A 23,819-nucleotide genomic window follows, 5' to 3' on the forward strand; every position below is an offset into this window, starting at 1 on the left:
GTTTAGGGACAGATTATTGTGCTTTGTCAGCCAGAACATATGTGGCCTGGTAATTCTTATGTAGTTGTGCATATCAACTGCATGCTCTTATAAATGACACTCAGCCAAATAATACCATTCTGTATAAATCAGAATGGTGAGCACTTATTCTACAATATTTGTCCCAGTGATGCTCATACCTGGATCTTCTGAGCAGTCTGTGTATGCTGGTGCACAGTCCATCAATCCAAACATCACAGAAATCTTATTTATTGCATCAAATTTCATCCAGGTGTTTTCTGTGACACTAATGAAGGTTACTCCAGAAGATTAGAAGTAGGTAGTAAATATGATGCAGAGGAAACAGTTGTATTTGGGCTTGAAATGATGAAAACTGGCTTCTCATAGATTACAACACTCAGTTTCATATTTAAGATTAAAACCAAAGTTTCATTAAAATGGTAATTGTTTTTAATTGTGTATAATTCTATAGATAGAAGCACAATTCTTGCATAATAAGTTTACAAGATGGAAGGACAAAACATACTGCTTTTATGGTAAAGGAGTAGCTTGAAGTTTGTTCATAGAGCTTTAACATGAGTGTTACAGTGCAGCTTGGATGAAAGTTCAGTTGGCTGTGAAGTCACTGTGTGTGTTGAACAGAATTATAAGAGGATGGAATTAACTTACAGCTTATTTTCATGGTAATGAAAATAGTAAAGGATGAACTGAAACAATTTTAAATTCTACCCATTTCATTTTTTTCCACTATTCCTAAAACTACCATGCAAAATTGCCACACATTCTGAGATTTTTACATAACATTCCAACTGTTTTAGGAAAAAAATTAAAAGAAGGTGTATCTGACACCAGTTAGTGCAATGTATTTCAGTGAGTTCCATAAAGTTGTATTTACTGATCTCAGGCCTGCAAAGCTATTGACTACTCTCCCTTTATTAAAAGTCAAGGAAAACATGGAAATCTGTGGCAAGGTAAGGACTATAACATTGCAGCAATACTGGATGATTTATAAAACACGTTCTGCACTCATTGTGGCTGCTCATATTCTAACAAGATGACTCAAGTACCAGCAGTTTTTAGTCACCTCTGAACTCTCTTTTTTGAATGCTAACTTCTGTGGCCTGTACTGAAAGAACTAAGCAAATCTATTTCTGCATTCCAAACTTATTTAATTTTCAGTTAAATGATTTAATTATATGGTCCCTTTAATGGCAAAAAAGCAAGAAAATGAGCAGGTGTGATATTCTCAACTCAATACAGACTTTATGCAGCATTCCTGCTACACAACTCAGTTGTTCCCTCCCATCTCTTCTCTCTTAGTTGACCAAGGTATGTCCTGTTTAATGTTTGTGCTTTAGGAGTTGATACTGAACTGGGCTTCCAGTGGTCAATTTCAATGTATCTGTTATATTTGGCTGATTTTCTCTGGTCAGTTGTGACACTGTCAATTGCACATGGAAGGAGGAGTGTTTGGGAAATCTGGAAAATTATCAGGAAAGTGGGATCAGCAGCTATGACAAGTCAGATGTGTGTATCTCTGCCTGCTGAGAACTTCATCCTCTGCTCTACTTTTACTTTTTATTCTACACCCTCCACTGTTTTTCTCTTGGCCTCTTTTCCTCCTCCCACTCAGGGACTGCTGCTTCAGCTCCCTGGGCATTGAGAAACCTTGATCTGGGTAATTTTTCTCTCCCATTTGTAAATGACCTGCAAGGTACCTTCATGAGAAAATCCTGATCATGTCACAGCACGATACAGCACTCACAGGTCATCAGAGGTGGGGATTATAAGACATTTTTTAGGAAAGGCTGAGGAACTACACAGATAAAATGAGCCATTGTGGTCATCCTTGCTGACTTTGTGCTCCAGAATTTAATCTCCAAATATCTATACATCAAGGTTTAGACATGCAACCAAGTGAATCTATCATAATCTTTAATCCTGAATTTTTGTCCTAAATCATAGGAAGCCCATGACATCTTTAGATAGAATTTGCTGCATCTCAGCCAATATTAATTAATATTAATTAATACACAGTATTATTTAATGCATCTCAGCCAGTATTAATTAATCAGTATTAATTCTCACACACACACTTATTATGAGAATTAATTTTAACAGTAGGAAAGGAATATAATCTAGATGACAAGATACAGAACCATTTTGTTGTGGTATTAACATTGTTCAGCTTTCCTACATGCACATATGACTTCCAAATATGCTTTGTCTTTCTCCCTCTCCTTTCCTCTGTCTGTCTTTAAATCACTGTTTATCCACATACCCATTCATCCTCTTATTTGTTTGGAAGTATGCTCTTAAGAGTATTGTCAGAACATTTGGACACAGGAGGGGTTGAAAGTGTGAGGAACTGAGATTAATTGTGTGGAGGATGAATGAAAATTTGGCTAGGAAATTTTGTGTATTTTCTCTGCAAAGGTAGGCAATGATGTTACTGAAATAACCTTATGCAGAAAATGTGTTTCTGTTGGGGCTCCAAAGTTACTGTATCAAATTTGAAAGCCAAATTCTAACATTAGAGGGTGGAAGAAGTGTGAATCTCAGCTCAGTCATAATTGTGCTGGTGCTCCTGAAGCTTCCACAGCATTCCCATGATGGACATTTCAGATGCATCCTTGGCACTGTGTTTCTGTCCCTCTGGCTGGAGTAAGATTTGATCTAACCCTCAGTTTTTGGTCTAACCCTCAGTTTTTGGTTTTTCTTGTACTGGATGTTACATACTGCTTGTGTACTATCAATCCTCAATACAAAAAGATACATAAAGTATCCATGAGAACTCTCCTATCCATGAGAACTCTCCTGCTATTGGATTATCCTGTGGTACAGACTGACCATGCAAAGGAGCACACAACCAACTTCAGCTTCAAAATCTTACAGCTGCCTTCCTACTGGTCCTATGGAAATGCTCACACAAGATTTCCTGCATGGGATCTGGAAAAGCCTCAGCTTCACTCCCTGTGCAGAATTGCTCCTCAGCTTCGCAGGAATCTTGGAACTTCAAGAGAACATGAACCATGAGAAGCTTCCAGTCAGGAGAATGTTTTTCAGCTTCTCTAGAAATTGGCAGGATTTTAAGTACAAGGGACATTTTAACAAAATTTGTCTTCTTGTCTCAAGGTGGTTCTTATATTGAGTTGACATAAATTGGATTTGAATTGCTGCTCCTTATTAAGTAACAAATAAAATCTTTCTCAAGGTCAGGTAAAAAATTGTAAGATAATCAAGTGGATGCAGGAATCTGCTCAGCAGCTCACCATCAGTTCCAACCCAGTGCATTTTTAGGATATATTTTTAGGGCTTTTTTTTCCTCCTTTTTTTTCCTGAGAGAAAAAAAAAAAAAAATTGGATGAGCCAATGAAAACAGTCATGCCCAGGGGCATTAAAATTTTGCTAAGTGGATCAAAACTAGGAAGTAAAAACTGGATCAAAACTAGGAACTGGATTATAGGAAGTAATTTAATTCTGTGCTGTTACTCACATGGTAGATGTCTAGAGCTCACCATAGTTAACTATATCAGCATGCTGATGAATGGCTCTTATTTAAGTAGCACTCATCACAGCAGTTAATAGTCCACCAGAAGAGCATAATAATAGTATAGGGATACAATAAATTACAAGAGAGCATTTGATTGGCCAGGAATGAATATCTATTATTCAGAGAATAGGAATTTGCTTGTAGGGCAATTATTGAGAAAAAGCCCAGCATTAATTACACAAATCAAGTTTTCCCAGCAGATCGGTGTACAAAGAAATGAATGTAAATAAAAATAAGGGTTAGTTTGATGGGCCTTTCAGCAATCAAGTTAAAACAATTCTTTCAGTATAATATACATGTGTTTTGGTCAGAACAATTGAATTAAGTGACTCTACACTGAAAAAGAAAAATAAGTGCAGTGCTCATCTGGAACACTCTTACTGAAAGTGATAGCATGATACCATTAGGAAACTCAACAAGACACTCTACATTCATGCATTAAGAGAAGTCTGAACATCTGTTTCCCACTATTGAATTCACAAAAGGGGCTTTGCTGGGCAGGGAATAAGTGAACAAACAATGGCTGGAGAAGGTTATCTCTGACATTTCACAAACTGTTGAAGCATCACAAAAATGACGTAACGTGAGAATGAAATGTCTGAAATAATGGTCTGCTAAAAGTTAGCTTGGCAAATGAAGCACAGATAGCAAGAACAAGCCAAACCTCTACCCATCACTCTTTAAAATGTGTGCAATGAATGATCAGTTTATGAACAGCATGCTTTTTTTATTGAAGACGTACAAGGTGGCATGAAATGGTTTTGGAGAAATATGCAATAAAGAAAGTTTCACCAAATATTTCTCTAGCCATTAAAAAAAAAAAGTGACAATTAAAAGATGTGTCTGTAAGTGTTAAAAAATTCCAGACATAATAGTCAAGTGAAAGAAAAAACAGGGTTTTATCTTGGATGTGACATTTTCTTTTCTTCTTTTCTTTCCATTTCCACAACCACGAGTCTTGGAAAGGGAGCAATAATAAAAGATAAATGGAAGCAAGAATCAACTCGCTGCCAAGGGCTGTAATACAATACCTCAGCATTTCAAGGGTAAATCAGTGTGAACTGCGTTTGTCGTCCCTCTGAAAAAACGAAATATTAAACTTCCGTTCAGTCAATGCGGATTGCTCAAGGGTAGGAAATCGGTGTCAGAGGGGGAAGAAAAAAAAAAAGGAAGGTGGGGGAAAATGAGCGGGGAGGAGGAAGTGTAAAAAAAAAAAAAAAAACCAACCAAACAAAAAAACGCCTAAAACAACAACGACACAAACAAACAAACAAAAACCCCAAACCAAAGCTAGGTTTCCCAAGGAGAGCATCGAGCAGAGCGGAGGAGGAGAGGCAGCGCAGCTGCTCCCAGCCCGCTCCGCCGCGCTCGGGGGACGGCGGCGGCTGCGGGAGGCGGGCGGGCAGCGAGCGCGGCCCCGGAGCCCTGCCTGGGCCAAGGGGAGAGCCCTGTCCGGGCCAAGGGGAGAGCCCTGCCCGCTTCCCCCGGGTCAGGAAGGGCAGCCCTGCCCGGGCCAAGGGGAGAGCCCTGCCCGCTTCCCCCGGGCCAGGAAGGGCAGCCCTGCCCGGGCCAAGGGAGGCAGCCCTGCCTGCTCCCCCCAGCCGAGGTGGGAGCTCTGCCTGCCTGCCCAGCCGATGTGGGAGCCCTGTTCATCCCCCCCAGCCAAGGTGGGAGCCCTACCTGACTGCCTAGCCAAGGTGGGAGCCCTGCCTGCCTGCCCAGCCGAGGTGGGAGCCCTGTTCATCCCCCCCCACCCGAGGTGGGAGCCCTGCCTGCCTGCCTGCCTAGCCAAGGTGGGAGCCCTGCTCATTCCCCCCTAGCCAAGGTGGGAGCCCTGGCTGCTTGCCCAGCCGAGGTGGGATCCCTGCCTGCCTGCCCAGCCGAGGTGGCATCCCTGCCTGTTCCCCCCCAGCCTAGGTGGGAGCTCTGCCTGCCTGCCAAGCCAAGGTGAGAAGCCCTGTTCATTCCCCCCCAGCCTAGGTGGGAGCCCTGCCTTCCTGCCCGCCCCAGCCCAAGCAGGAGCCCTGCCTGCCGGCTCCCCCCTCCCTTCCTCCCTACCAAGGTGGGAACTGTGCCTGTCTGCCTGCCCGCCCCGGCCAAGGTGGGAGCCCAGCCCTGCCTGCCCTGCGGCGGGCTCGCTGTCAGCCTTACGGCGGGGCTCGCCGCGCGGGCTCCTTTAAATTGAGGGCGTTTCGTGTGTCTCGCCGGCTGCTCTCGGGTTTAAAGAGAAAGGGGCCACGGCGAAGCGGGAAGGTGATCTTTGCCCGGCGGCTCTTCGGTGGGGAGTAGGTGCTTTTTGTTTCCTTCCCTCCCAGTCCTGGGCAGGCTGCGGGGGGTACTGGGGGAGCAGCAGGGCTCGGCTCGGCTCGGCACGGCGGGGGTGGCTGCAGCCGCTGGCTGCTTGGGGGGTTCGAGGGCTTTGGTGAGGGTTTTTTCCCTCCCGCTCTCTGCCGTGGGAGTGTGAAAGCATGGCGGAGGCGGAATGAGAGCGTGCGTGGGTGTGTGGCGGAGGTCCACGCGTGCCTCTCCCGGGGCTCAGCGCCGTGAGGATGCGGGTGGCTGGCGGTGAGCCCCGGGCATCCCACAGAGAGCCGGGGGCTGCGGCGGCTTTGCTTGGTCCTGCCCCCGAGGGGCAGAGCCGGGAGCAGCGCTTCCAGCACTCATGGCAAAGCCATTAGCTCAGCCCGGCTGCGGAGGGGCCCCGAGGAGGACAAACGCATCGGACTCCGCGGCGGGTGAGAGCGGGGCGGGCAGGGAGGGATGGGGGGTGGCTCTTACTCACTGTGCACTCACCCCCGGCCCCAAGCTCTGGTTTATCTTTATGGTTTCTCTAGGCAGCCCTGGGGTGCCGGTGGTGCGAGAGGAGGAGGGCGGGTTGGTGCGGGGCTGCGGCGGCGGCGGGCGGAGGCGGCCGAGCTCCGCCGGGCGCTCCCGGCCCCTCCGCCGCCCCCCGAGGCGGGAGAACGGGACCCGTCTTGTGCCAAAAGCCGCCCTTGCTTAGCCCAGGGCTCTTGGTTTGCTCTTCAGGCTCTAGAGTCAAATCTCCGGGGACGGAGTTTCACTTTTAAGAAGGCTCTGTTTCTTCTAGGTGTAAGCAATGGAGGCTGCTGTTATCTGGGATTGCTGTGCGCATCCCGGGGCAGTGGTGACATCTGAGCCTGCTGGCTCTACGCGCTCTGTTTCTTCACTAACGTTCTAGGTGTAAGCAATGGAGGCTGCTGTTATCTGGGATTGCTGTGCGCATCCCGGGGCAGTGGTGACATCTGAGCCTGCTGGCTCTGCGGGCTCTGTTTCTTCACTAACGTTCTAGGTGTAAGCAATGGAGGTTGCTGTTATCTGGGATTGCTGTGTGCATCCCGGGACAGTGGTGACATCTGAGCCTGCTGGCTCTGCGCGCTCCTGGGGGACTGCAGCTCCTGGGACAGGAGGACGGATGCATTGCAGGCTCCCAGTGCAGCTTCAGCATGCTTCTGCCATTACTTTGCCATGAAAAAGGAACGAATTATTATTGGTTTTCCATGTACATTATGTATTTTTTGTTTCATTGCACAGCAGATGCTGTGCCAAGTGTAACAGCTTTGTGAGGGTTTTGTGACATGGATTGTGATTTAATTGAAGTTTCTAAATAGGCCATTCCTGAATCCATGCTCTATGGTGCCATGGGCCATCTATCAGGATTATACTGCCCTTGCTGGAACCATGGTCAAACTTACATGGAGGTGGTGAAGTGCTGAAGAGTCAATGCTATCCTCAAGTTCTAGCTGCCACTTACTTTATCCTGCTGACTTATTTGGTCACTTTATTTATTTTACCTACAGTCTTATTTAAATTGGCACACTTACTATGCACAGTACCTCTTCAACTGCACTTTACACCTCTCAGTTAAACTTAACACTAATTTCAGGACAGGATTTAGAAATGGAACATCATAATTAAAAGCCAAGCTGATGATTGGAAGTCAGCTTGTAGTACTGTCTGCATAGTGTCCTTACAGCAAGAGGCACTTCTACTCCTTGTGAGATGTGATATGTCAGTTTAAATATGTATTTTATTTTCTGACAGGTGGAGGTTGAAACTTCTTTTGTACTAATTTTTAATGGCTATTTTGCTTAGACAATCAGAAAAACATATAGTAAGAGCCATGGAGAGAGGAATCAGCTTCAAAGGTTTTAGACAGTGTTAGGCTCATTTTCCAGAAGTTATAATTTTATGAGCAAGTAGACATTGAATGTTCCTAAAGTTTTGTTTTAGGAGCATTCAATTTGTCTGTGTGAGAAAGACTTTCTGCTTTCCTTTTGGTAAAGGAGACATTATCAGGGGAATAAAATTGTTTCTACTAGGCACAGTCCTGAGAATGTCTAGGCTTCAATGATTTGAGCAGATTTTTAAGTGCAGTTAACTTTGTTTTGGTCTGGCTTCAGACCAAGGTCCTTACAGGTATAAACTATTAGTAAGCTGTTTTGCCAAGCTCTCCATCCTCGCCTCAAAGTGCTGCACACACTTGTAATGTGTATTCATAATGTAAAGGACAAAGGCTTCTTGTGATTAAAACTTACTCTATCAGTGTAGATCACATTTTGATGCAAGCCATGAGAAATTCTAATTGATTAATGAGTTTCAGATGGTGGTTCCCCTTCAGTGCCCCTCCCCCTGCTCCTAATGTACAGCATGTTCCAAGTTAAAACTCAGAAACCTTGGGCTAAATTGGTTGTGGTATAGTTTATAAGGATAATAAAATATCTAGAAAATTTAAATTTCCTTATGAAGATATGCTGCTGTGTTTGTCAGCTTGTGTTTTATCTGCTTGTTTATAGCAGTGGGCAAAGTTAAGATGACATGTAAGGTACCTGTCTGATAATGCAGATAAGAATGACCTGTTGTTTCTTATAGAAGGGAAAGCTCTGCAAATAGCTCTCAAAGAGGAAATATGCAAGGTAGTGGCAGAACGACTTTAAAAATGATTGTGTTTGTTTTTATGTATGTGAAAGGACAAAAGGAGAGTGATTACTCTTTAGTAAACAGGAAATTGGAGGTGGTAAAGACTGACTAAGTAACATCTAACAGTGAGTGGCAAGTCTCTGGGTTCTTTCTTACTGTTTCTTTCAGTCCATTTTTAGCATTTCAAGAAAGGGAGCTTTCACAGTTTCATTTGGGAAAGTCATTCCACTGTCTAGCAGATCTCACCATGGGGAACAGTTTCCTGACATTCAAAAATGAAAAGTTTTCAGTTATTTTTGTGGCTCTCAAAGGAAGGCATTCATGTATCTTTTTTCCACCTCTTTCTGCATGTATGTGTGTATATACACATATGAATATATGTGTGGAAAAACAAGAGCAATCTTTAGTCTGTGAACTGATGTTATACTCTCCAATCTGACACAGGAAAACTGAAATAAGTTTTAAAATGTGAATGTATTTATCCTTGCTTCTGCCATGTCTATAAAACTGGCACTTGATGATGTGAAGGTGGTGATTGCAATATAGGTCCCAAGTTGTGGGCAGCTTCATTTCTGCTTGCACAATTATGCATTTTGTTCTGCAGCTCAATCTATTTATGAACACTGAGTCTCACCCCTTTTTTGCACTCAGCTTGCTGTTACAGTTAGTGAATGATGCACACAATCCACTTAAACTCTAGTAAAATTTCAAAAGTTCTGTTCTTTTCCATCTGCTTGAGGTGATTAGAGCTAGCAGGGAGATCCAGCAGAGACCCTTGCCAGATACACTCATGAGCTCTGTTCTGGCTTTTGATCCTGGGTCTCCTCTCCTTCCAGGCTGGCTGCTTTCCAGTAGCATTACCTTCTCTCTGAGACAGCAGGAGATTGTCTGTATTTATAGCTGATACCCCTCTGTCAAAGCCAATGTGCAGTCTGGTGCTCGAGTTCCAGCTCCTTCAGAGGAAAACGTGCTGCTCTTGTCTCAGTTGCTGTCTGTTTCCTCTATCACTGACACTAAAGCAGTTGCACAGTTGTGTGCTGGATGTTTAGTTTCTTCTACACCCAGTGGCTAATATGCTTCCTCAATCATGTAATAACAGATTTCATTGCACAAGGTCAAAGCCTGCCTTTAATCCTGATAAGATTTATGAAAAAGACTCTTTGAGCCCAGGGTCTGAGGCAGAGTTATGACATCTTCTGTTCCAGTTGTTCCAGCTTTGCAGAGCAGCTGGGCCACTGAGCTGGCATGTGTGCAGATGTTCAGTCCTGGATGGCTCTGGTTTGGCTGCCAGCTGCACAGAGCCAGTCCCTGACCTTGCCTGCTGGGCAAGAGTGCCTGGAGGGGCCAAACCCAATCTCAGTGTCCCTGTCAGCTCCTCTGCAAAGGGCACATCATGCAGCACCTTTGCATCAGAGCTGATCTGATTGGTCACTGTAGGGAAGTCTGCATTTGCTTTATATGATGGATCTTTCCCCTCCATAGACATTTTTAATTTGTTTTTATTCTTTTCTAACTGAATACAAAGAAAAAAAATGCTTGTTTCACTGAATGCTTCATTTCCATGCTAATTCTTAAGTCAAGCCATCAAGAGCAAGTGACTCAGCAAGACTTCTTCATTCCTGACCTGGAAGGATTGCATGTGGGAGCAAGCTGGGAGAAATGCTTCAAGCCCCTTTTTGCTTGAGAATTAATGCACATTTAATTGGGAACCAGGTTGAAGTGACAGTGAAACTCATGTGGTGCAGAGGGCCCTGCATGGCCAGCAGCTACTCAGTGTAAGCTATGCTGGAGCTGGATGGGTAATTTGGAGTAAAAACCTGTTGGTTTGCATGATTATCTAGCAGGCTGGAGCACATGTATTTTCTTTGGATGTATATCTATGCATACATGCAAGCTTTTATATATATACATATCTTTTTTCCTCCCTTTTCATACTTGGTTGAAGAAAATAATCACAATTTTACAGGTAGGGAGGGTGGTTGGAATAGGAAAGGGAATTGAATCTGGGGATCTGCAACTGTGAGTGCTTCATTGTGCATCCAGTTTTACTTTCTAGATCAAACAGTCTTTGCCTCCTGTGTGTTTTGAGTACAGTGTATCATTCTTGATTCCTTTTTTCCTACCCCTCAACCCCAACAAAAGCCAGTAGGAGCACAGAAGATCACTTGTTTGATTCTCATTGCTTTCACCTGATGATCACTGATAACAATCATCAGATAGTGTAAGGTTACACTGCTGGCAAAATACAAGCAATGAACTGCAATAAACAGATAACTAAATGCACTACTGTAAACCCAAATAAGAACTTCACTGTTCAGTGGGAGCAAGCAGAGAGAAACAGGACCTTTGAGTGTGTTGAATCTGATACACATTTCTGGGTGTACTGTAAACCATCCCACACTGAATTCTTCATCTAGACAATGAGGCTAAGAATTTGAGACATCATCCTCTTATTGAGAGAGGCTGAAAAAAGGGTTGTGCTACCTAAATATGAACTGTAACAAACCAGGATGAAAAGAAGTCAAAGACTGTTCCTCATCTACATTCTGAATGGTAGGGGGAAGCAGTTGCTTTAAAGCATTTAGAGGTAAGTTTTGAAAATGCTTCTGCATATCACGTCAGCCTCAGCAGTTTACAGAGAAGTGTAACATTCTATAAAATATTTGTCATGTTTGTGTTGGCTAGTTTTAAACAGCTGGATATATGGTGACTCGATGTTGCTGTTAGAAAATAGATGAGGAAACCCAATATTTTTTGGCTACTTGGTTCATACTTTGTCTGCCAAAAGGAAAGGATGAAATAGTTGTTGGGGCCAGAGCCTTGCCTCAGCTGTGGTGATGTGTCCTTGAAAGCTGCTGTCTACCTCTGGTGCAAGTTAGTCCATCCCTCTGGCCAGATTCCTCACTGAGAAATTATCAAAAACCTTTTCTTCAGTTCACTAAAAAAAATAAATCTATTAAGACATTTTAAGGAAGAGATTTGAAGGTGTCTGAGTGATGAAACAAGGGCCTGGCCTTCGCCACAGGGAGGATCTTCAAACAGATCTTGAAGGAGCTCAGTTCTGCATTGCTGTCACCTTCACAGAACTCTCACATTTTGGCTTCTTCCTGGACCCCAGCTACTGTGTGATGGAGTTCTAATCAGCATCTAATAAGTACAATTTGATGAAGTAGATGAACTTTTTATTGAAGCTTGGGTACTTCAGTACTGAGCTGTTGTGAAGGCTGAAGTTGAATTAAAGAGATTCAGTAGCAATGAGTGTTTGCATGAAGGATAATTCAGAGCTTGAAAGTTTCTGATGCTTGCTGTTTGATAACTGATTTCCAGTTTAACTTGGAGAGTTTGTGACAGGAGATGCTCTGCTCCTCGAAAGCTGAGTTTTAATTTTTTAATAATTAATTTTAAAGTCCAAGGGAGGAATTTTGTGGGTTTTACTGAAGTGTAGGGCAGTTTTTCTGAAAAGTAGTGGAGAAGTGAAAAATTTTGGAGTTTTTTTGGAAATGAAATCAAAGAAAATTTACACAGAGGTAAGGTTGGCTTGTATGTGATTTATCTGTGCTTTTTCAGGCTCTTCATCAGCATTAACTTTCTCATTCCTCAGACCTCACTTTGCATGCCCACTTCACAAATTAGTGCATACATAATTTTCATTCAGGACTTCAATTTCAAGCCCACTTAGTCCCAGTATAGAGATGCAATAATAATTTTCACCTTCTAGAGTGAAAATGATCGATGCATCTCTATATTTCTATCTCATTTTCACCTTCATTTTGTCACCTGTCTGTCTGGCTTTTGTTATCTTTCCAGTTTCTCATCCTGAGGAGGTGTCTGATGAAAGCTGCCCTTAACTCAGAATACCCTTCTTGTCCCTCTGTTTTCTTCTTACTTACCAGAGTTACTGAGGGACTCTTGCATCCTCCAAAATCTTTGTTCTCACACTTTTCTTCCTTAATGAGTCTCAAAATTTTCTTGGGACTTTACACAGCCTGATTGCCGAGTTAGGTCAATATGAAATACACTTAAAGACAATGCTGTATTTTAGAGGCAAACTGAAATAACATCCCTATTCCCCCAGTTCTCTACTCTGCATTTCCACAGAAAGAGGCCTGAAGTGTAAACAGACTGCAGTGCTTCTTCCACAGACTCTTGTGGAAACCCAGACTGCTTCCATGGAGCTGCCTAAGAAGCCTTCCTTCTGTTTTGTCTTGTCTTAAAGAGATGAGACCCTGGAGTTCCTTCAGCCCCAGCAGTGCCAGCAGCCTGTATTGTGTCTGGGTGACTGTCAGCCATCTCCTAATGCTGGGGATTAATTAGCCCCAGCTTCCCATGGAGCACTTCATATCCATGGTCCTGCAAGTGATGAAGTGGGGTGAAAGAAAAGGGTATTGCCTGATGTTTTCTTCTTTCTTCTTCACTGCCCAGCTCAGCGTGTGTGTGTGCACCAATTTTTACCCTTCTAGCAGGGCACACCCTGCGTGGAGTTTCCTGATTCATATTGCTCTGAGCATCCCTGAAATACAAATAACAATACATTTGGGTTGGAAGGCACCTCCAAGTGTCATCCAGCCCAGCTCCCTCCACAAAGCATGTATGACAGGTGAAATTATTCCCAGTGAAGAGATGCAGGGTATAACTGGCTCCTTTAGTGAAATAGTTCTGCTTTTTCTGTTGTATTTTTTCAATTTGTATGTAAAGAGAAACAAATTGCAGGATTTTCCCAAATATTTAGATACATCCACTTAGGAATGAGAACTTTCTTTTTCTTTTTTTCTTTTTTTACCACTGTCATTGCAGAAGTAATTCAAGAGAAAAAAGTTATTTCACTTCTGGCTCTCACTGTATCAGTGGAGGTTGTAGACCCCAGAAAATGGTCAAAATTATTTGAAGGCTCTTTCTGGAAAGCAAGTGTGTGATAGATACTTGGTCTTTCCCCTATAATCTTTGATGACAACTGGTGTCAGTTGTCTGTCTTGCCTCTGATTCTATCCAAAATGATTTGAAAGAGTAATTTACGTGGTTCTGAGTAAAGAAGAGAAACTTTAAATATGTTGTCATTGAAATTCCTTAGCTGTTGGTAGCTTCTAGTCTGAATCACTCTATTTTGAGAGTGACAGTCCAGATTGATTTTTGCAGAGCTAACAGTCCAGGCCTTTTCCCTCCCCTCCCTTGCAGCCTGCCCTAAATGAGCAGGTATGATTTGAGTTTAATTAACCAGGAAGCCATAAATCCAAGCTGACATTTTTACAAAGTCAGTTTCACAACAGAGCTGTGCATGAGTTAAGTACTTTGGTCTGCTTTAAAATCCTCTGCCTTCAAAGAAACTTTGATACATAAGGATTTTGTTTTGTTAGAAAAATGTAAAAACTACTCATAATTCAGAAATTTGTGTGTATAGAAGAGAATAAATCTTTGTTATGTATGTTTTTGCTTCTCCCCAACTGAAAAAAATTTGTCTAATTTCAGTAAGAAGTATATTTGTAGTGAAAGCTGTGCCTATCTCAAGGGCAAGCTAAACTCCAGGACTTGGGGTGAGGTACTGTCACAAAGAGCTTATGCAGACCTTTTGCAAACATGGAGTTTAGTTACACAGAGTAGGCTGAAAAATGCTGAAGTATTTTAGTACAAGTATTAAGATATCCCAAATACCATTACATACATTTGGAAAAATCAGTTACAGCACAGTTTTATGGAAGGGCAAATTGTTTTTTTTAACTTTTAGTAAATATTGTCTTTTCTGACATGGAAATTGGTTTCAGTATTTTTGTTATTCGGGCCATAATGGATAGGATAATAAATTGGTTTTTTTTTCTGATGTTGTTTTTAAGGTCACAAATATTTCTTACCTGGAATGAAAGGTACTCAAAGGACAGAGGGAAAATGTTTGCAGATTCATAAATTGAAGGCAGTTGACATGTCTTACTACAATTGGTGTGGAAAATAGCCAAAGGACTCTTCCTTGTGGGTCTCACAGTCACTAAATATCTGTCTGGTGCCACCTGTACGAGACCTTGTGTGGTGTTTGAGGGTTCCCAGGATGAGGGAAGAGATGAGAATCTTGACTCCATGGTTCAGGAGGCTGATTTATTATATTATGATATATATTATATTAAAAGAAAATAATATATTAAACTATACTAAAGAAAGAGAAAGGAGACATCAGAAAGCTGAAAAGGAATGAATAATAAAATCTCGTGACAGACTCAGAGTCCAACACAGCTGGCTGTGATTGGCCATTAATTAAAAACAATTCAGGTGCATCCAATCCAAGATGCACCAGTTGGTGAGCAACCTCCAGCCCACATTCCACAGCTATCAGATAATTATTGTTTACAGTTTGTTTCTGAGGCCTCTCAGCTCCTCAGGAGAAAAATCCTGGCAAAGGGATTTTCATAAAATGTGTCAGTGACAACCTTGTGTCTGCTGGTTGGTCTAGGCTACAGCCTCCAGGCAAGGAAGTATTTCAGCTCATTGCTCCAAGATCCTTTCAGAGAGGGAAAAACAGCCTTGCACACTTCTGTCCCAGGTGGAGAACAAACCCTTGAGACTCAGAGATAGGTCCAGCAGTGGCTCCTGCGACTGACACCCTTTAATACATCATGAGTTCAGAATTAGTTGTCTTAACCGAAAAGTTTCAGTAAATCATCAGTGAAGCAGAGGAGAATTTGGGAAGTGGCAAGTGTGAGTGCCCAACAGTAGCTGTTCTGCTGCTTTCTGAAGAAATAATGCTATTGAGTCAATATACTCAGTGTAGTTTTTTCTTGGATCATTTGGAAGCTGTAAATAGCCTCTTTCCATTTGGTTACAGCATTTATTAATTGTTAATAAGTTTGTTGTAGGAGCACAATTTGGTTGTTGCCATGTTTTTCCTGGGTATGATCCAAAAATCTCTGAAGCTCTCTAGTTAATCTGAATTGGTGTTGCGTGTTGGGTCAGGCACCATAGTGAGTTGTTAGCTTTGTGCAAAATGTTTATTTTCATTTGATTTTAATAATTCCTTGCAGAACATTATGTTGTGTTGGCAACATGTAGCTTGGTGAGTACAAATGAAGTTAACATTTATCTGTATGGTTTAATCACTTACAAAAAAATCCATTAACAAAACAAAGTTTTGGTCGCTGATGTGTGCAACCATGTATTAGATCCACCTCTGTTGTAGTGTGTTTTTATACTTTGTATTACTTTGAAGTAGTTTGGTTTTTGTATCCCTGTATTTTTCCCAAGTTTATCCCAGGCTGTACCCCCTTCCCTTTACCTATAGAATTCCTCTCCTTGATGAGATCATCCCCAAATCCCCACCCTGGCTCTCTGTCAATCACTCAGCATCCCATCCCCTCCATCTAGAAGCTTTGGTCCAAGACATTGAGTGATTAGCCAGAGGCCAGGGGTCAGCCCCCTGAGACTTGTTTTATACACTGAGTGTCCTGAGTGTCTGTCCCTTAGTGCCCATCCCTTGGGTCATCTATTGGTTGGTAAAACGTCATCTACTTTTGGTTTCCACCTCCCTTTAAATGTAACCTTGGCACATCTCCCCCTGGGCTCTCAGAGGAGGCCCCCCCCTAGAGGTGCAGGAGCTCCCCAGAGCTCCTCAATAAAACCTTGGATTTACCCCTGCTAAGAGTCAGCCCTTTCTTCCCCCGATGTCTCTGGTGTCTCCTCTGCTGCAAAGGTGACTGGCCCAGCCGCCCTCAGCACCCTCGGGGCACGAGAGATGTCTCCCCACTGTTGGCCATGTCGGGGTTGTCCCCCGGTGTCTGCCCACTCGGGGCTGGCTGGGGGTCCCTGCGAGGCTCCAGGGGGACAGAGACACATCTCTAGGCACACAATTACTGTTGGCATGATTGAATCACAGAATGGTTCAGCTTGGAAGGGACCTTAAAGACGCCTCATTCCAGCCCCTTCCCTACCACGGCTAGGACACCTTCCGTCGGCCCAGGCCGCTCAAAGGCCTGTCCAGCCTGGCCTCGAACCCTTCCAGAGACAGGGGCTGTGTTCTGGTTGGGATTATCTTCTACAATTCTGAACATGGAGCGCGTGAGACTTTAATTGGTGTAACGAAGAACTTTTTTTTATTTCTTTTGGCATGGTTTTGTGACCAGGGGACGACAGGCTGAGCCATGTGCACTGCCCTGAGCCCGAAGGCGCGCGGGCCCGGCCTCTCCGACATGCACCAGTACAGTCAGTGGCTCGCCAGCAGACACGAGGCCAACCTGCTGCCAATGAAGGAGGATTTGGCCCTCTGGCTCACAAACCTACTGGGTAAGGTACAAAAGGATGGAATGCACGTGCTGGGCACTGTGAGCTGGGAATTCACATTTCTTTGTGTTTCAAAAATGAAGTTATGGTTACTTATTATAACACAAATATTAGCAAGGTTAGAAAAGCTGATGAGTCATTTGCCTCCACTGTGTTTCTGTCAGAAGCATAACTGAACATTATACATTCTGTGTTTAGTTTTCTTTCAAATTTCATTGTAATTTTATTTTTTTTGCAAGTTTTTTCTGTACCTGTACCACGAAGCTGAATGATACTAATTGCTGCCTTCACCTATGCCTTCTGTTTTTATGATGGGCCTGCTGAAGAGCATGGGGTAGTGACTTGGGCAGAAGGAACCTTTTAATAGCTCTTCTCTGACCAAGAGGTCTAGTAATTATTATTGCTGCCCAAGGCAGTGCATGCTGAAACTTGTGGTAGCCTGTGCATAGAGGAGTTTGGAGATTTACTGCTGTGCATCTTGGTGTATGAAGACAAAGCTTGCTGTTGTCAGAAGAGAGTGCAAACCAAAATTGAGGGGAAAAAAAAAATCAGGTGCATATAAAAAAGAGCAAATGAGATTGTCCCTTTCCTTCCTGCCAGGGACAATACTTTGAGATGTGCAAATTACTCAAGAAGGTGGAATTTGGAAATTATGAGCTGGGAAATAGTTTGTTGTTTGCTGAGAACACTCAGGGAAAAAGTCTTTCATATGATCTCTGTAAATACAGAGGATACTACCAAAGAAATAGATGACTTAGAGAATACCTCGTCCTAAGGGAGACATGCCTGTAACTCCTCTCATTAAATAAAGGCAAGAAAAATATTTCAGAAGCTCTGTTTACATGAAACTTTAGTTGATGGGATTTTGGAAGAAAACTTGGTGTGCATGGTTTGGGAGGGTTTATTTAATTTTTAAAAAACAATTCTGAAAATCTGTTCTGGTGAGACGTGGGCAGTGTCTTGCCATGGCAAATGCTGTAGTTAAACCATCTCAGTGATATCACACAGTAACAGAGTGTATCCAGTGTCTTTCATCAGCACATTCTATATTGCTCTATTTCCTCTTTTTTAAGAGAAAGAAAAGGAAATATCACTTATGTCATGACAGATGTGATCAATAAGCACAATGTCAACAGAACACAATATTTTGCAGGTAGACAATACCAATTTTTGAATTGAGTTATGAACCCACAGCTGCAAAAGTGGCAGGTGTTTTAAATGACTTATTTGTATGGTACTTCCATTTAAATTAGTGTGTTTTGAATATAAATTTGTCTATGCAAAACCAGAACAAAATTCAGAACTTTTACATTCCAGTTACCACAAGACAGCCATCCAAGGGACTTTTTTGAATTGGAAGCAGCACATTCCATTAAGGATTCAATATATTGTTTAAATGTTTTGAACAATGAAGTTTTAAGTGATCCACTCTAAAACAAATAGAAGATTGCTTGCAGTTTGTAACAGAGTTCTCCCAGTGATAAGTTTAGGAATGAGGTCACTCTTTGAGCAAGAAAGGAGCAACCAGCAGGAGGTTCTGAAATGCCAACTGTAATTAAATATCTGATTTTTCATATGGACACCAAGACTAAATGGGCACAACCTTCTTTTTTTTAATTAAGCAGCATATACAGTTCATTTGCTTAATGCATTCCCCCACACCTTCTTGCACCAAGCTCTCCTCTTCTCAGAGTTTGTGCTGATGAATTGAAATTCTAGGGTTTTGTTAGAGTGCTTTGAATTCCTATGTGGACATTGTTATTCAAATTAATAATTCAATTCAATTAAAATTCACATTCAAAATAAATGAAGTGTGAATTAAAATAATTATTATTCATAAGAGTATATCAACTCAGAATTCAAATTTGGTTTAATTACTGCATAATTTGGATAAACTTTAAATAGAGGAGGTGTGTGTGAGGCTGCTGCTGTACAGTAAAATAGAAATTAATATACAGCATGCATTTTCCAGCATCCAAAAGGATAGAAGAATATGGAAGGCTTTTTTTGTTTGTTTTGGGTTTTTTCCTGTCTACATGGAAGAAATAATGTATTTTGAATTAATGGGCAGTAGATCTTTACATGCATGGATGTGCAAGTAACACGGAGCAGATAATACTGTGTGTATCCACATCCTAGCTTGCTCTGTCTGTGTCTTGTGTGGCTTCATTGTAAGTGGCCTTATTGCAGTTTTCATGCAACAAGATTACTCAATTTAAAAGGGAAATTATTATGTATTTCATTTATCTTTTGCCATTTTGTTTCATTTATATTTTTGTCATTCATCTGCACTAGGACTTAAAAAGGATTAATTTCTTTTCAAAGAAATATAGCTTAAAAAATAGTATTTTAAGGAAATACAGGGCTGAAACTCTTTGAGGCAGTTTGATCAAGTGATGTTTTTTAGGAGATTTTTGTGGAGAGACAGTCATGTTCTATGCAGTGTAACTGGAATTTGGAATGGTGATGGTTTTGCAGCAGCATAGCCTGATGTGTTTCAAAACCCACAAAAACCATTATTGGGATATTGCACTTTATAGTATGAATGGAGTGTTCTGTTATCAGATAGAAAGTAGGAATAGCTAGAATTTGACCTTACCCAGTTGATAAATTTAGAAAAGTGAGATACATGGTGCGGCTGGAAAATAACATTGGAAGAATTTTTTAATCCTGAGACTTTGCATATTTAATTTACCATGGACATTGTTGTGGGGGTTTTTGTTTAGTAATCACCAGTACTTTTGTGTGCACTTTGCTAATTATTTTTTGGAACCATGTCAGAGAAACTCAGAGCTTCTGAGAGGACAGTTCATCTTTACAGCTCCATTGCTGAATGGATTTTAGCTGTCTGTACTCTGGGGGATGGAAAAAGGACATTGCAGATGAAATCCATGTGTCAGATAGGATTAAATCATATGATATTGTACATTAGAGCATTTTCAAAGTGGGACATGTGGTTTGTCTGCTGGAAAGGGAGAGTGCAGCCATAGATGTTGTGTCTCCCGTCCTCGCTTCTCTCCATTGAGCTTTGGTGTCTCAGTCAAGTGGCAGTGACAAAGCCAACAAGATGTGTTAATCTAGCTGACTTGCAAGTCAGAATGATCTCTGAGCCTTGTTTCTATTGGGTATAGAGCTTATGAAGCATTTGGGAATGCTTTCACTTCTGACAGACTCCAAATTTGGTAGATTTCTTACTTTAGTAGAATGTTCTTGTGGACACTGAAGAGGATTCAGAGTCACAATGCTGCAGAAATTAAATTCTGCATATTCTGCATCTGGACACTGCAGTGCTTCTACAATTACACAGCCACCAGAAGAGCTCAACTACTGACTGATGAGAGATGAGAGAAGCTCCCCACACTATAAAAGCAGTGTAACAGCAGGCAGCCAAACACACAAAGTCATGTTACATCAGTGACCTCAATAAAAAGGTGTTCACTGTATCACTGTACACTGAAAATCACGGCAAGATAACCCAGGGCAGCAAGTCTGCAAGAAAACCTTTCATGTGGTTTTGGTTTGTACATGTAATAACTGAAGATTCCAATAGTTCCCATCTAAATCCCCCTCTTCAACCTTTCTGCTTGAATTAAGAAATGCTAGTTATCCTTAAACTCACTGGCTCTGTGAAGCAGGCTCCAGATTTCATAATTTCAGTTCTCTTTCACCCTGAGCAAGGTGCATATGGGAATTAGCACCCTTGGGCCACAGAACTCTTCCAGTAGAGGCAAAATGGCCATTTGAAAGATTTGCTTGTCTGCTTTACTCTCTAGTATTGTCTTGTTTTCTTTTGTGTGTCTGCAGAAGCAGATTGGCTGACATGAGGAGGAGTGGGGCTCCTCTCCAGCCTGTAGGACAGGTACAGAGAGATGGCTTCCTTGTTTCCTCTTGGACAGTTTGGTTTTGTGGACCTCTAATCTTTTTCCCCATTCCCAGAGTTTATTTACAAGCTGCAGAGGGTTATATTGTCTTTTTATTCCATCCAGCTTCATTTAGCACGTGGGACTGACTACACCTCGGGCATATGTTGGGTTCCAAGGTGTCAGTCCTGTTCAGGGCTTCAGAAGCTCAGAGGTGAGGGCCCAGGGAATGCAGGATGCTGAGAAATCTGACATGTAAACACTGACCATTCTTTGATGCATGTAAAAGTTTCTTGGGTGCAAAAGTGAAGGAGACTTGGAGGAAAGGAACAGAGGTGAGGATGTTAGGAGAGGCATCAAGTTGAAGACAAGGCTGAGTATTTAAAAGGTTGAAGGAATGTACAGTTTGAAGTTGGAGAATAGTGAGTCTTCTGCAAGGGAACTGTTTTTCTTTGATTCTGAATTGAATCTGTGTCAGCCTAGTGTCCTTGCTCACCTTGTTGCCTGAGAGCATTCTGTAGCAGAACATTTTCAACATCAGTTTGTTCAGATTGATCCAGTGGGAAATTCGGGTTTAATTGTGTGAGTATCAAGGTATTTACAGTACTGATACCTCCAGTGATTCTCTGGCACTGATATAGTTTCTTACTTAGCTGAGTTATTTTATAATTTTCTTTATAATCAGCATGCCTTTGGAATTTTTTATATGTCCCATTTCAAGTAAGTACTAATGTCTCAGTGCTTTCAAAATTATTTCTCCTGCTGTCAGCTATTGTAGAGAACAGAGCAGTGTTGTCAGAAAAGAACCAGTTTTGCATATGCTTAGTCACTGACCTTGGTTTTCTTTATTTTTATCACATTTTGTTGTCTTGCATTTATATGTGAATTGAGAGGGTCAGGAGCAATTGTTTCAGTAGGTCCTCAGTATTGTAGATGTTTCAGAGATTCCCTTGAGTGCAATATTTCTGTTTGTAAATGACTGGTTTTGTGTTACTACACAAAATATACAATTAAAATAGTCCATCAGCAAGTTGTGAGGCTGGAGTCAGTCTTGCCCTGTAGTTATCACACCAAGTGTGATGGAGGAATTGACCAGATTTGGGTTCCTGGGTCTTTAAGCCCATCTCTTCTTCTGAAGGCTCTGGGTGTTTGAGACCCATAGGGAAAACTTCATCCTCTTAAGCACACACCTAAGGCAAGAACTCTCTTCTATTATTTCTTCATGAACCTCCAGTCTGGTTTTATTAGGTCCCCCAGCCCTGGGTGACCTTAGAGATAGATGCTCACAGTTTGCAAGTGGTAGGAGTTCAGGTGCAGCTGTTTGACTTTTTGAGGGGACTTTTTCTGGTGGTTGTGGTGAGAGGGAGGGTAGGCAGCCCTTGAGAGGTTTCTGAAAAAATATTCCTGGATTTTCTTCTCATACTTGCAGTGTTGTTTTTTTATTATACTTAATGTTATTACCATTCTGTAAAAACATTGCAACTGCTTTCTGGTAATTACAGGGGGAGTTGTACATTTTTAATGGAGTTTGATGTTTTTTCCATACAAATACACGGAGCAGTTTTTTTCCTCAGGTTATGAACATTACTCTTACTTGAATCAATCCATTTCTACTGTTAAATATGTCAGCGTGTCTGTTTCAGCAAAGAAATGCCACCTTATGAAGCCATAAAATACAGTGAACTGAAAGCTGACACCTAATACACTTTTCATTGGAGACAGATGTTCGATGCAAAACTCATTCTTTCAGATTTCATAAAGGCAAATAGAACTCAAATAATCCAGTTTAGTGCACAGTATGCAGTGACCAAACTGCTAATGCAAGTCAGCACTTAAAATAATATAAATAGATTGTTAAATAGCAGAAGAAGATAAAATTAATGATATTTTGTTTTTTACAAAGATGTAAAAAAATTTGGTTAAGGGTTTTATAACATTCTGTTATTATGAAATGGTGCATCTGTATAGCATAGGAAAGAAGAGATGTAGAATGTGTGTGGGGGGTTGTTTGTGTTTGTGAAAATTTTGCATTGCAAAGCAAAATAAAAATTTTTAGTCTGTTAAAGATACTTAAAATTAGTTAAAGACACTTAAAATAAATTTTTTAGAAGAGAAGGAGTGTATTATAAAAAGTAATACTCAAGCAGTTTCTGAAGCATTGTTATTTTTAAAATTTATCTTTCTGGTGGCTTTAGAGTATTTTATAAAAATGCTGATGGGGCAAATGGGAAAATATGTCGGCTAGAATGGTGGCAAAGTCTTTTGAGATGCTGGGCTGTTCAGTTTTTTTTTGTGTCTGGGCTATTATAGTTTCGTTCCTGGCTTCATTTGATCTGGAGATATGGCAAAAATATTATCAGTTAGGCATAAGCTAACTCTGCATGTCTGCAGTGCTGCTGCTGCTCTTTTGCCTGGAGAAGTCATTTATGCACACAGGAGCTATAAAGTGGGCTGCATGGCAAATAGAAACAAGTGGGAATAAAACAGGGAAATTCTTCATGTTAAAAAGATATTTCTGAAGTAAAATGTGTTAGGAAAAAAACAAGTTTAGCTTCAATGAAAAACAGAAGTGTGCTGTATCTGATGGTTTGCTGCAACAATCTTTATCATTTTTATCTTAACCTACCGAACTGAAAGAACTCACATTTTGGGTTTTGCCCAAAAGATGCTAAAGTATCTCAAAATTCTCAGACAAGGGCCTAGAGCAATCAGCTTTCCTGTAGCATTTTTAAAATCTTACTGCTTTATGATGCTGCTATCTTCAGTATTGTGACATGGAGTATCAATGGTTACAATGTATCAGCAAGAAGTTCAGTACTAATGCATATACTTCATTTTTGTTACTTTTGAATGTTATTTTCCCCCTCTCTTCTTAGCAAAAAGATATGGGAAAGCTTTTCCTCTTTTGTTTGACAAAAACTTGCAGTGAACCTATTCTAAACAGGTTAATATTTTCAATTCCAGACATCTCATGGAAGCAGGAGTGGATGTGGATGGGATGAGGAACCAGTCTCACTTCAGTTTTTAAATATTCTTCTTTTTTCTTTTTTGGCACTCTAGACTATTGTTGCTAATGCATGCTGTGTAACAGCCTATGAAAAATGAGTTAGTAGTGTTATTTCCTAAATGGCATATTTAAATACTGGAGGGAAAAAAAAATGCTGTCATAATTGGAAGAACAAGAATTATTCCTTGATGTTCTCTGGATATGAATA

General features: G+C 41.5%; 1 protein-coding gene across 2 annotated transcripts in view; it reads left to right on the forward strand.

Moving 5' to 3' along the window:
• Window positions 1–5,731: 5,731 nt before the first annotated feature.
• Window positions 5,732–23,819, forward strand: part of GAS2 (growth arrest specific 2) — an 87,455-nt gene continuing 69,367 nt past the window's right edge. The window contains exons 1-2 of one of the 2 annotated variants that reach the window (XM_050974869.1): window positions 5,732–5,838; window positions 16,588–16,747. In XM_050974869.1, the coding sequence (XP_050830826.1) occupies window positions 16,606–16,747 (142 nt within the window). In that variant the 5' untranslated portion in view covers window positions 5,732–5,838; window positions 16,588–16,605. Of the gene's footprint in view, window positions 5,839–6,161; window positions 6,289–16,587; window positions 16,748–23,819 lie in introns of those variants that run through there. The other variant, XM_009098714.4, reaches the window with a different exon arrangement.

Source organism: Serinus canaria, chromosome 5 (assembly GCF_022539315.1).
Source record: "Serinus canaria isolate serCan28SL12 chromosome 5, serCan2020, whole genome shotgun sequence".
NCBI classification, from domain to species: Eukaryota; Metazoa; Chordata; class Aves; order Passeriformes; family Fringillidae; genus Serinus; species Serinus canaria.